Below are 14,032 nucleotides of genomic sequence, written 5' to 3' on the forward strand. Positions count from 1 at the left end.
TTTGAGGGCCTTAACGATCACCAAATTGGCTGAAATTTTGCAGAGATGATCTACACAAGATGATCTAGATATGTCTAGAATGAAGTTTGAGGAAATTTGATCGGGAAGTGGTGCAAAAATGGAAATCCCCACCAAAACTTTGGTGCGGACGTCCGCACCTGATCAGACACACACAGAGGATGTAGAGCTTAAAGTGCGGACGTTCGTCCGTTATATATATATATATAGAGGATGTGAAGCGGATGTCCGCACTTGGCTTAAAGTGCGGACGTCCGTCCGTTCTCCACCGCCGGTGACGGCGCGCCTCCATCCCAGAAGACTCTAGCAGCGTCCCTGACCACTTTCTCTCCCCCGCGAGTCCTTTTTTTCCAGTTTTCCGGCGAGATCACCTAAAACTTCAAACAAAGTCGATCGCCGGAAAACTGGAAAAGAATGGACTCGCCGGAGAGGGAAAGTGGTCGGGGACGTTGCTGGAGTCTTCTGGGGCGCTTCACATATATATATATATATATATGAGTTTGCTTATATTTAAATTTGGTGAATGTGTAGGTAATTGAGGACCTTGGTGGTGCTGTTACTTGTAATGGGAGTACTAGTACACATGTTGTCACTGGGAAAGTGAGAACAACTCTGAATTTCTGCACAGCTCTTTGTTCAGGGTCAGTACTCAAACTCAGTTGAGCTATTTAAATTTGTCATCTTTTGTCCTGTCATTGCTAGCTAGTGTAACAAGGAAGATATGATGGTCAGTTTATTTTCTATTTAAATATGATTTCTTATATTTGCTGTGCAGAGCTTGGATAGTTTCTCCCAGTTGGTTAAAAGAAAGCTTTCGACAAGGAAGATATGCCGGTGAGTCTAACATAATTACAATGTGTTGCACTTTCAGTTTTTCATAGGTATCTTGGATTCAGTTTTTTATAGGTATCTGAAATTTATTAAAAAGGAATAAATTTCAGTTTACCCCTCTGAACTTTAGGTCTAAAATCAGTTCGATACCTCATCTTTTTTTTAATCAGTTTCATCTCTAAACTTTCAAAATGACATCAATCTCGACCAAAATGACTAAAATAGCCCTTGTTAATTTTTTACCCCCTCTCTCTCTTGGTAATGGGGGCTATTTTGGTTATTTTGGTCGAGATTGATGTCATTTTGAAAGTTTAGAGATGAAACTGATTTAAAAAAAGATGAAGTATCGAACTGATTTTAGACCTAAAAGTTGAGGGGGTAAACTGAAATTTATGAAAAAGGAACGAAGAGCAGCAGTGGACAAGACATCCACTGAGAAATAAAATACACCTAAAAAAAAGCTGACAAACCAACATAACACTGATAACAGTAACCCAATGAAACTGAACTGCAGCTTAAATTCTGAAATAACTGAAGCTCACTATCAGAACCTATCCATCCAAGAAGTCCAGCTTCTCCCCTCTCCTTCAAACTTCGTTTGTTCCACACCATCCAAATGACCCAGAAGGAGAGAGGAGTCACTGCCCAAGTTAGACTCCCTATACAACCTTTTTTTTATAAAGATATAAAGCAACCGGGCAAAGTCTTTGGAAGAGAAAATTTCACACCCTCAGCTTCAAGTTTGCACATTGGACACCGTTGACCAGGAGAGTGAAGAGGACTATAATTTTCCTCCTCGGAACCATAATACAGGTATTAACCTTGTTTATGTTAAGGCCTTTCATAGTACAGAAAAGGGAGCGATGTTAGAAAGAGTTTCAGTTATCCATCAACAGCCTTGAACAAGATTTCGAAGAAAATTCCGTATCCACATTTCATGTCTGTTCTAGATAAGACAAGCACAAGCTCTAACTGAGACTGGGGCATAAAATTTCCATCTTCCACATCTTAGATTTGCCCTATATCTGAAATATATACTCATTACATATCCATCCTAGCAGTGAAGAAGTTTCATATTGTAATAATCTATGTAAATACCTGTTTCCCCAACACATCACCTCTCTTTCCAATAACTCGCGCTTTGTCATTTCCCACCAGAAGTTGGCAGTAAACAGAACAAAATGATGCCTTTTAATTCTCTTTCCATGGACTTCAGCTTCAACCGTGATTCAATGAATTAAAGTATGGGAATCCAAGTCTGTCTTTACTTCTATTGATGGCATACCAAGAAATGTCCATGCATAGATCTTTATACAATGTTCTCATTTGCAGATGAATTACCTTACATATTACATGATGAAGAATATGTTGTTAGATATGGAGCTGAGCTGAGCAGTGCAGTTCTCAGAGCAAGAGGAAGTCCTCAAGGCTTGCTTAAAGGCTATAATGTATACATAGCAGCTCATGTTCAACCCCCCGCAAAGATGTTATCTACCATTGTCAAGTTTTCTGGTGGAAATGTAAGTTCTTTGCTGAATAAAGATTCTACTTTTCAGATTATTATTTCTTCGGTGTGTCCAGACGCTTGGTCAAGCTTGAATGTAGGTTAAGTGTGCCTTTGGTTCCAGTACTGTGTAGTCTTGTACTTGTATGTTGTCCCTTTAAAATGATTTTTTCAGAAAATGAAATCTACTCAAACGAAAATTAAAAAGAAAAGATAAAAAAAGAAATCTACCAGATTGAAGGTACCTGTTTTTCTACTTTACTAAAGTTCAATCATAAAATGATAAGTTGACTCTTTTGCTTACTACTTGCTGTCTTGTGCTTCAATAATGCTCTCTACCTTGTTAAATGTCCAGAAATTGTAAGCAACAAAATTACAAAAATCCAAGTTATGCAAAATGTCAAAATGCTAAAATGCAATGAACTCTCCCAAGTGCATATGTGAATGCACAACTTGACCATGATGTAATTCTGCGGGTTGCTTCCTTTTCCATCTAAGTTGGAACTTTCTATGGTCACTGTATCTGAACCTTACTGATTTACTGGTTATCAAGTACATGGTTGTGAATATAAGAGAGTATAACTTTCGAAATTGATCGTTTTCCTTTCTCTTTTTATCTATAATGACATAGAGATCGGAAATAGGGGGGAGTCGATATCTGAATGTCTCTCTGCCATTTTGGGAGAAACAAATTGTTACTACATAATTCATTTGGCATGTCATGGTTCTCCCATGTATCAGGATTTATTTTCCGCTGGATGAAATGGGACCTTAATGGTAATGGTTTTTTTTTTTTTTTAGTCAGAAATGGTAATGGTTTTGACAGGAGTAGTTTGTTAATCTCAAACTTCCTTAACTATTCTGTGGAATGTGTTGCCTTTGGGATGTTACTGCCTGTTTATGTGTTGTCTCTCTCAATTGTTATGAAGCACTTTGTGGTTTTTATAGCCGTTTCTTGCATAATTCCATTCTTGGGTGCTGCTGTGTGAATGTCTTATTTCTTTGGTGTCCTTATTTTTTTATTTGTTACAAAGCTTCATTGAATCCATTGCAGATAATTGATGGACTGGAGAAAGTAAATGAAGCTTCAAAAACAATCTTTGTGGCATGCGACGAAGACATGGAAGATGTAGTGTTGGCTGTAAAGAAGGGGAAATGCACTTTCAGCAGTGATTGGCTTATGCACTGTGTCATGAGACAAAAGCTAGACCTAGAGGCCCCCCAGTTTGTAGAGTCCCTTTGAAGTTTGAACGATTATCAACTAGGAAGATAAAAGAATCTGTGAACCCAATTTGGAGTTTTCTGTTGCTTTACTTCTTGTATAGTTTTGTTTTTTCTTAATTATTCTTGCAGAAGCAAGCGCGCGCGTAGAAATTGGATATCATTCAATTTGAACTCATGTAATTTCATAAAGAAAAAAGCTGTATGATTAAATAGATGGCTACAATTTGCATCACCTTCTATTCTCCATGCATGTAAACCTATGATCACACACCCTTCATCGTTCTCAGTTACAATGTTATGAGTTATGGCTTCAGAAACCCCAAATTTATTTCCTCCCCGGATCAAACTGATGCGCTTTGAGGAAGCTTTCACAATCCTCCACCGCATCGTCCTCACATTTAAGCCACACGAAAGCTGCAGCGAAAATTAAGCAAAATCAAATGTCCAAATTTTTGTTTTGATAAAATCGTAACCTAATGGTTTGTGGTGTTAGCAGGTTGAGGCTGTGTTCCCTTTTGAAAGAAATGACAGAACCCCGGTGCAAAGTCAGGCAGACCAAACCTTTCTGCTATTGTTCACCGCCGCTCGGAGCAGCAGCCAACTCTCGGTCATGAGGTGGAGCTTATCTCAAAAAAGTTGATGTATGGTAGATCCTACGTTTGCAACTTTCTTTTTCTTCATTCTCATGTTAGTGGATTTTCACTACAATACTATTTTTTCATCATTGATTTTCCATCATCAGAAACAACGGTTTTTCCATCTCACCCGTTCCATGATTTGTACATACATGGGATTTGAGCATGATATATAGTCCGAACATACAACCTTCAAATAATTAAATAAACAAAATTCGACATGCAGTAGCTCGGCAATGTTTTGCGTTAATCGATCATAGAACACCAACATATTAAATTTCTACAAGTTGAAAAAAGTGGCAAATACATAGTGCTGCATATATACATGATGTTGTATAAACTAAACCCTATGAACATGCATCCGAGACATCACTACCTGTTTTGCTCCTCAATAATAAAGGAAGTGCTGCAAGTATCTTAGACCATCATCTACACCGACATACCTCAACTTTGTTGTACTCAACATCCCCACGCTCACTTTGTTAATCCGCCCAACATGATCAACATTGTTTTGACCCCTTTTGGAATCATCAGTAAACTCCAACCTCAAATCCGCCACGACACCACTATCGACGAGGCTGGCGCAACAGCCAGGCAAAGGCAGCTCCTCCCAGAACCACCAGTCGACCCCTTTCTTCCCTTGGCATTCCAACATATTAAAAACCCCTCTCCACCCTTTCAACACCACATTCCACGTAACTCTCACCGACTCCAGCACCACACCTTCATACTCGTAGTTATCGACATCAATATCGAACTTGAAAACACCGTTGTCATCCACGACTAGCTCGTCCCCGGGTTTTTCAAGACTTACGATCAGAACGTTGTTGTGGTTGAAGACGTTGACTGCGAAGATGAGGTTGTGGAGGGCAAGGGAGGGTTTGGATGGGGACTGGAAGCGGCGCTTGGCAGCCGCGGAGGCCATGGCGTAGAGGCGGTAATAGGAAAGGGCGGCGTTTGTGAGCTTTAGGTTAGAGAGAGAAGGGAAATGGGTGGTGCAAATGGGGTGCCAAACGTGGTCGGAGGAGAAGCAAGCGAACCATGACTTGCAGACGCAAGAGGCAACGGCCAGGGTTTTGGGGTCAAGATGGTGAGAAACAAGGTCAAAGACTTGCCATGGAAGCATGATGGAGTTGCAGATCGAGAGCGTAGGTCGTTATGGAAACGGTGGTGGATATTTGAAGAGGACCTGGGCGGTGGTTATTATTATGGGGAGGGGTGGAGGACACGCGGAGGGAAGTGTTGCAATGCATGGTTGTGAGTCGCCACGTAAGATGCATGTGTCTGGTCGACGACTCTGACCGGAATACACGTGCCGGTGGTGATTTTACATGCATGCGCTGTTTTCTTTTTGGCCGACCACGAAAACTCTCCTCCAGCTAGCTACAACTCCTACAGGGGCACAAGGCATAGAACAACGTAGAAAGCTAGCTATGTATTCCAGAAAAAGAAATGCATGGTAAAAACACCAATAATGTACTCACCAAAAACATCATGGAAGCTAAGAAACGGTTTATTGGGGGCAATAATTGTTGAGAAATTTTTCACTGTCTCTAATAAAATTATTAACCCTATGTATTGTATGTTAAACTGAAACTAGAACTAAACTAAATGAAAATCTAAATTTAAAAGCAACTTCGTCTTACTGATACATTTTGCTTAAAGCTCTAAAACTCTCCACCCTTGACCAAAATATGAGTATGATGCATCAACGTATACAGCATCCGCTCAAACGAAGACCTATCACTAGGAAGGATATCACTATGTGCATCGTTTGTTGAAAGATCGAAGACCCCCAAAGCTTTCGAGAGTTGCACCGAATGTATCCAAATATGTTTTCAAAGTTGTGTGCGATTATTAGAGAAAGTACGCTTTTAAAAGATACATGGTATATATGTGTTGAAGAGATGGTAGCAACGTTCTTAACCATTGTGGACCACAATGATCGGTATGGTAATGTTCGGGAAAGGTTTGGTTGCTCACATTTGGCTACTAGTCAAAATTTCAACAAAACTTTGAAGGCCTTGAACACTATAGCCCCTATCATGATGGTTAAACCCGGATCAGCTGTGCCTTCAAACATAAGGTGGAACACAAAGTTTTACCCATTCTTTAAGGTACTTTTTGTCGTTCAAAGTTATTGAAAGACAAAAAAGTTATTTATAGTGCTGGGCATGCTCATATAAATTGTTAGTTTTTTTTTTTGTTTAAATTTTTTATTTGTATCTCCTATAAAAGATGTGCTAAGCTCCTTGTTATTGATTTCTTTTTTTTTTCTAAGGATTGTATCGGTGCTCATCTTCGCAATGAATCAAATTTAGCCAATGTATAAATTTTTTCTTTTTCCCATTAATGCATAAGACATGATCACGGTGGATTCCACCCCTTTTTGATTGGGTCAAAATAAACTTAATTTGATGGTTTTGTTTAAAGTGATTCTCTAGGTAGAGGTTTTATAATTCGAACCCTTATGGCAAACCTCTAGTGGCAACTGCTTTGAACTCTGGTTCTTTAACCGGTCCAGTTGTTGAAGTGCTTGCTCTTCGGAACAACCTTATTTGTGCAAGCGAGAGAGGCTTAACCAAGATTTAAGTAGAAGGAGACTCCAAATTTGTTATCGACAGAAGTAATGGAGTGTCTGCACCACCATAGAGGTATAGTGATTGCTCAAAATCATCTAAAATCATAACAACCTCATTTGTGCAAGGGAGAGAGGCTTAACTAAGATTGAAGTAAAAAGAGATACCAAACTTGTTTTCGACACAAGATATTAGATTGTCTGTACCACCATAGAGGCATAAAGATTGCTCAAAATCATCCAAAATCATCCAGTTGTTGAAGTGCTTGCTCTTCGGAATAACCTCATTTGTGTAAGGGAGAGAGGCTTAACCAAGATTGAAGTAGAAGGAGACTCCAAACTTGTTATCAACATAATTAATGGAGTGTCTGCACCACCATAGAGGCATAGAGATTGCTCAAAATCATCCAAGATACTAGAGCGTTAATCTAAGCCTGTTTATTTATTTTTTATTCTTTTTGTCAGAATTCTAATCTAAATTGGTTAGCTTCGGTTCAAACATGTTTTAGGGAAGAAAATCTAGGTCATAGGTTGAGTAGTCTTGCTTTTGGGGTGATTGTGTTCAACCTGAAGCTTCTCATGTTCTAATCTTTAGTGTTATAAACCATTGTGTGCCTTCCTGTCACTTCCATGATTTCTATATAATTGTTTTAGTTTCTTATCAAAATAAAAAGAGTATTATTGAATTAAGATAAAAAAAGGTTATCTTTTTGAAAAAAAATTTATTTAATTAAGATAAAAAAGGTTATCGTTTCCAATTATTTTTGAATCCGTTAATTATTTTTAAAAGAAGAAAGGAAAAAGAAAAACGAAAATAAGAGACACAAGTAGAGGCACTGAAAACGAATACAAAGAGACAAATTGAAATCTCTATCTCAGTTAAGAAGGAAAGAGATTCAGCTGTGCAAAAAGATACACATACACGCGAGAATGACATGGTAATCCATCATTCCTCAGAACCCCAGTAAGAGACGTGACAATCATCAAAGAGGTATTCAAATTCTTCCAACTACCATTATTATTCCAATCTGCAACTATCAATTTGCAATCAAGTTGAACAACAATGTTTTTCAGATTGAGTCGCATTTGTTTCCGCTTCTACAATGACAACCTTGTTATCTACTTCAACTCTCTCTTCCACTACAAAGCTGAGCCTCAAGCTTCTCAACGACTCCACTGGTAAACCCTCTTCCCTCTTCCTCTTTTCTAGCTTCAACTGAAACCCACTTGTTATATAACACAAGTATTTTTTTTGGGTTCTAGGCTTTAGTTTAGACAGAAACAAACACACCCACAAGGTTTCATTTACAAGTTTTGCTGTAAAGAAACAACAAGGCATTGAAACAATCCAGAAAGTTCATGGGAAGATTAGTAGGAGGAGAACCCCAGTTTTGAGTGATGGAAGAGATGAGGATGAAAGCTATGGCCCAGTTTGCCCTGGCTGTGGAATTTATATGCAAGATACCAACCCAGACCTTCCTGGGTATTATAAGCAAAGGAAGTTGACTGTATCAGAATTGTCAGATGTTGAAGAGTTTGTTGATGAGGTAGAGGAAGAGGAGGAGGAGTTTGTTGATGAAATTGAGGGTAGCTATGAGGAAAGTGATTTGGAAATGGGGGGTGATGAGTTTGACTGGGATTCAGATGACTTGGAAGCTAAGTTGTTGGGGGGAGAAGAAGAGAATGATTTGGATTTGGATGGTTTTGCTCCTCCTGGAGTTGGGTATGGTAACATCAAAGAGGAGACTATAGAGAAAATGAAGAGGAAGAAGATTCCAAAAGCCGAAAAGAAGAGAATGGCTAGAGAGGCTCAGAAAGAGAGAGATGAGGTTACTGTGTGCGCAAGATGCCATTCTTTGAGAAATTATGGGCAGGTGAAGAACCAGGCAGCCGAAAACTTGATGCCTGATTTTGATTTCGATAGGTTGATTGCGACCCGGTTGATTAAACCAGCTACAAATGCCAATCCTGTTGTGGTTATGGTTGTTGATTGTGTTGATTTTGATGGCTCGTTCCCTAAACGGGCAGCAAAGTCATTGTTTCAAGCGTTGAGAGGAACCGAGAATGATCCCAAGTTTAGAAAAAAGCTGCCAAAGCTTGTTCTTGTGGCCACAAAGGTTGATCTCCTACCATCACAAGTTTCACCTTCTAGATTAGATAGATGGGTACGCCATCGTGCTAAGGCTGGAGGGGGACCTAAACTAAGTGGAGTGTATTTGGTTAGTGCTCATAAGGATATGGGTGTCAGGAATTTGTTGTCCTTTCTTAAAGAATTGGCAGGTCCTCGAGGGAATGTGTGGGTTGTTGGAGCTCAAAATGCAGGCAAGTCTACTCTAATAAATGCGCTGGCAAAGAAAGAAGGGGCAAAGGTTACAAAGTTAACTGAAGCTCCAGTTCCTGGCACAACATTAGGGATACTGAGAGTTGGAGGGATTTTGTCGGCCAAGGCAAAATTATTTGACACTCCAGGACTTTTACATCCGTATTTGGTCTCCATGAGATTGAATAGGGATGAACAGAAAATGGTTGAAATACGGAAGGAGCTTCGCCCTCGGACTTATAGGATAAAGGCAAGTAATGTTGTGTCATTTAATTGTAATTCTTGACCAATTTTACTGTAAAAGGTACATATCTTGTGTTTTTTGTGTTATACATATCTCTTGACTAAAGCTAGTATAGGACTAACTGTTGAGACTATAACTCTTAGCAATGAATTCCCACATATTGTTGAAAAAAGCGTAATCATCGTTAGCATATGAATGTTATACAACCTATTCAATACTGGTCACCACTTTCCTGCAATATGTGAAGAGGTTGAACTCTTGTAAGCATCCATCTCCTGGTTTTTGTATTCTACGTTATGGGTTAGGAATGACTTGTTGGTATTTTTAAATTTAGTATTTGTTTGTTTGTGTGTGCATGTGTTTTATTTTGTTAATTTTAATTCAGGATAAGCCGGTTTCTGATGTTTGCTTTTGCCAAGTATTCCACCTTCTGATTTTAGGTGATGTGGGAAGAACACAGTGTTAAATAATAGATGATTTGTTTCTTGAAGTTATCTGTGCAGCAATCTTTCAGTTTCTGGTTTTAATCAGTTGGAAAAAAAAAACAAATCCCAATAATCTTTTCATGCATAAGCAATTTGTTGATGCAAGAGCATTGACTTTTGAATTCTGTGGTGAAGGTCTGATTAAAACTAACTTCTGTTGGATCTAAAATTTTATGTGTGATATCTGTAGGCAGGGCAGGCCATACATATTGGTGGGTTAGTGAGAGTAGACCTTATTCAAGCTTCTGTTGAAACAATTTACTTCACGATTTGGGCATCACCAAATATTTCTTTACATATGGGGAAGATAGAAAATGCTGAAGAGACTTGGAGGAAACACATTGGCGTTAGGTTGCAGGTATTTCTCTGTCCAGTTTGAATGTATCTTTACTAATCTTAGTCATTTTCTAGCACACATATTCAGTGCGATTAACTTTGGATTTAAACCGATAAAAATATCCTTTGACAACAGCAGGTAATATTAAATGACGTCCATGTGAAATTCTGTCTAGGAAAATTGCTAAGATTGCGTATTTTATGTTTGAGTGTGACCAAAATTGAGTGGATGCATTGAGAAAACTGGCTATGCAGTGGTTCAAAAGTAATTTTTACTGCAAAGAAGGCCCTACAAAGGATTGAATGGGATACTTTGGATATAAAAATTTGCAGCACTAATTATGTAGCCCTCTTATGCCGTATTAGAAATAGGGTATAGAATTATCAAGGACATTCCCTCTTTTAATTCCTAGTATGTATTGGTGAATAGTAATCTGGTTCTTTTAGAATTTTTCTTTGCAATTTAAGAAGAAGCTGTCTCCTCAAACATGCTGAGATTAACAACAAAGAGAATTCAATAGGTGTGATAGAGAAAAGGAAGAATATATGAAGAAATGAATGGAAATGGAAATTAGACTCTACAGCCTAACTGAATCATCATGCAGTTACCTATCTATAGAAGCCACAGGAATCAGTAGCTGGGGAATGCAAACAAGAATCAATTATTATTGTAATGAAATGTAAAAATAAACAGTAGCAGAAAAGACGTCAAAGTGTCAAGTGATGATAATCAGTAGGTAACATGAACCTGAAAATGGATGAGTTTTCTTCTTCGCATATATTATTGTTCTGCAAAAGAAAAGAAAAAGAACATTTCTTTGATTGATCTTAGGAGTTTATACCTGAATTCTTTCACGAGAAAATGGTAAAGTGAACCAAGATTAGGTTGCTTGGTGGTTGTGTTGAGCCAAACTGAGCTAAGTGCAAATTATGTGTTCCCTCTTTATGAACTGTACAGTTGTAGAGGAGTGCCATCTTATCTGTTGAAATCATTCGACCATGGGAGTATGTGACATTGTTTTCTAGCCTTGCCAACTAATTAGGCTGTATCTATGGTTCTTATATTAATGCTTTCTTGTCTCATGAAGTAAGAAGTCAGATGAACGGAAGAAAAGAAGACATTTTTACAAGGAGGATTTGAAAGTATAAACTTCTTTTTTAATAAGAAAACGACATTCTTTATTAATCAGAAAGAATAAAACTGTTACGAACAGTGGCCAAGAAGGTCCTACACTCAGTAGGAATCACCCCACCCAAGAAAAATTAAACCCAGCTCGAAGAGCTAGCTTTGCGATCTTGTCTGCAACCTGGTTAGCCTCCCTGTAAAGATGGGAGAAGGAAGAACCAGGCAGCAGCTCTAACTATGCTACAATATCATCTTCATCTGAGTTAATAAATGAATATGGCTCTTTTATTTCTGTTTTTTGGTATCAATATTTTCGGAAGTATGTTAAGGTTGGTAGTTCCATTGATTTTGTTTTCTGGGGATTTTGAAATATTTTCCTCATAATTCACCTAGGTTGAAAAGTTTATATGTCGCTTTTAGGTTGTTTTTTGTCATTCATATGCATGAACTCAATATTTATGTATGCCAAAGAAAGAAATGTCTGCCTTTCAAAAAAAAAAAGAAAAAGAAAAAAAGAAATGTCTGTTGGTCAGTTGCATTTGTTTTTGTTTTTGAGGTGATAATTTAGGTAGTACGGCACTGGATTCTCACCAATGTTTGTGTTACTCAGCTTTCATTGTTAGCCCATCTCTTTAGCCAATTTAGCTCTTAACTCGGGATCCTTCACGTAAGGTCTTCTTGCCCAATCAGAATGTAATCCCCACCCTCTAGAACAACAATACTTTCTCATAATAGTCCACTGTAACATTGTTGTTTACTTTTTATTTTTTCATAAAATCCAGTCCAATTGTCTAAAAATCATTTTTCTTAGACTTTTAAAAGGTAAAATGTGACCAAAAACAAGAGAATAATCGCTCTCCCACTCTTTAAATGCATTTTGATAATTTCAACAACATTATATGAGAAACAGATTGACGTGTCTCCCAAATACCAAGTTCATTGCCGTGCGCACTGTGTCCAATACCAAGTATTGCTTAATGATTGAACAATACAGGAAGAATGGTTTGAGTTGTCAGTCTGACTATTTTAGATTACCATTAACACAGCATAATATGGAAGGCAAAACGTATGACGCCTCTTTGCGGTTTGTTGTTATTGTCTATTGTTATTAGAATGGATTTTCTTAGATAATATTTATATGATCTACCATGGCAAATGGATCTTCATAGGTTATGTGAGTACACCTGTTTGCAGACTTGCTTTCGTTGCACTCAAATATGCTTTGGTAATATTTGATTAGCTTTATAAGATTTTTGCCTTTCAAAGAAAATTTTCGGTCATCTAGATGGAAACGTCGAGTGTGTGTGTGTGAGGGGGGGAGGGGTGGTACTGAGGTAGCATTTTTGGAACCCCAATCCATCAACATATAATTATTAACTGAAGTACAGTTTTACTACTGCTTATTCACTCCATATGCACAATATTAGTATCTTTTTTACCTTGGAATGATTTAAGGACTAGAATAATATCCTCGGTTTTCATTTACAAACTTTAAGTGCTTGTGCCTTTTTTCAGCCTCCTATTGGCATTGATCGCGCTGCTGACATAGGCAAATGGGAAGAGAGGGAAGTCATAGTGTCTGGAGCAAGTTGGGATGTAAATAGCATCGACATTGCTGTAGCTGGTTTAGGCTGGTTTTCCTTGGGTCTCAAAGGGGAAGCAACTTTGGCATTATGGACATATGATGGTATCGAAATTACAATGAGAGAACCATTGGTTCTTGATCGGGCACCATCACTTGAGAGACCTGGGTTTTGGCTTCCAAAAGCAATATCTGAGGCCCTTGGTGCTCAGAGTAAACTTGAAGCTCAAAGGAAAAAGCTAGAAATGGAAAATGCAGATTCCCTTTCAGAGGCTGTTAATTGAAATGAAGATGAGCATGATTGATTTGCTTCTTTATAACTGCACGAGATCGATCCTGTAGTTCTGAGAAGCCAGCTTGGGTGTTACAAAAGGATAAGATGTGACTTCTCTGTTAGAAATTAAGAAGGTGAAAGTTGCAAGAAAAAAAAGATGGCCTAAATTGGTTTGCTACTGTGAACCAACAAATATGAGATAAAAGATACGAATTTTTTTGTTGGGAGGCAAGAAATTAACTTCATTGAACAGACTATTGCAAAGTACAGGTCTGTAGGAAGTAGGAAACTAGGAATCAGTAATGTGTTGTTTATTCAAAATATGTAACCACTAGACCGTGGCAGGTCAGGGACTTTTTCTTTCATATCCATGTCTACGTAAATATGTGCTATGAATCAGAAAGGCAACCAAACGCAGATTCATATAACCAATACCTATAAAACACCAAATTAGTATTCAAGAATCAACTTTATATTTCATCAGACACAAGTTACATAAGATGAACAAAATTTGAAGAACATGTACAAATATGTTGATTGTTCTTTCTTTTCTCTTGAAATTGATCAACAACAAAGGTTTATCATTAGAATTTCTTACAAGCTAAGTGAGAAGATTGAAGCCATCACCAAGATTGATCAATTCTTAAAAACTTCATGGCTTGAAGAGTCGTTTTTGGCTTTTTTATTAGATCAAAACACTTGGCAACAAAATCCTGATTCATTCCCTAAACTTTCATATCCAAAAAAAAACAAAAAAAACAAAGGAAACACTCGGCAACAAATTTAAGATACTCTTTCTTCTCTTTGTTCATCAGCTTGCTCCGTTGAAGCGAATTCTTTTATTGCTTGACGGATAAGTAGGAGGAACCTTGTCC

The 14,032-nt window shown here is 37.9% G+C and overlaps 3 protein-coding genes across 3 annotated transcripts in view; 2 read left to right on the forward strand and 1 right to left on the reverse strand.

Annotated features, from left to right (window-relative positions):
• LOC101291854 overlaps positions 1-3,596 on the forward strand; it is a 7,453-nt gene extending 3,857 nt beyond the window's left edge. Inside the window, exons 8-11 of the mRNA XM_004305652.1 lie at positions 550-659; positions 794-852; positions 2,182-2,369; positions 3,408-3,596. Coding sequence (XP_004305700.1) covers positions 550-659; positions 794-852; positions 2,182-2,369; positions 3,408-3,596 — 546 coding nt within the window. The remainder of the gene's footprint in view (positions 1-549; positions 660-793; positions 853-2,181; positions 2,370-3,407) is intronic.
• Positions 3,597-4,320: 724 nt separating this feature from the next.
• Positions 4,321-5,388, reverse strand: LOC101301507 (probable F-box protein At5g04010-like). The gene has a single exon (XM_004303575.1). It carries the CDS (start codon positions 5,336-5,338, stop codon positions 4,601-4,603), a length of 738 nt encoding a protein of 245 aa, XP_004303623.1. The 5' UTR covers positions 5,339-5,388; the 3' UTR covers positions 4,321-4,600.
• A 2,246-nt stretch (positions 5,389-7,634) lies between these two features.
• LOC101301794 (uncharacterized protein YqeH-like) lies at positions 7,635-13,401 on the forward strand. The gene is made up of 5 exons (XM_004303576.1): positions 7,635-7,781; positions 7,865-7,969; positions 8,054-9,360; positions 10,030-10,197; positions 12,817-13,401. Exons 2-5 carry the CDS (start codon positions 7,894-7,896, stop codon positions 13,165-13,167), a joined length of 1,902 nt encoding a protein of 633 aa, XP_004303624.1. The 5' UTR covers positions 7,635-7,781; positions 7,865-7,893; the 3' UTR covers positions 13,168-13,401.
• The last annotated feature ends 631 nt before the right edge of the window (positions 13,402-14,032 follow it).

The sequence above is a fragment of the Fragaria vesca genome, linkage group LG6, assembly GCF_000184155.1.
Source record: "Fragaria vesca subsp. vesca linkage group LG6, FraVesHawaii_1.0, whole genome shotgun sequence".
In the NCBI taxonomy this organism is placed as follows: Eukaryota; Viridiplantae; Streptophyta; class Magnoliopsida; order Rosales; family Rosaceae; genus Fragaria; species Fragaria vesca.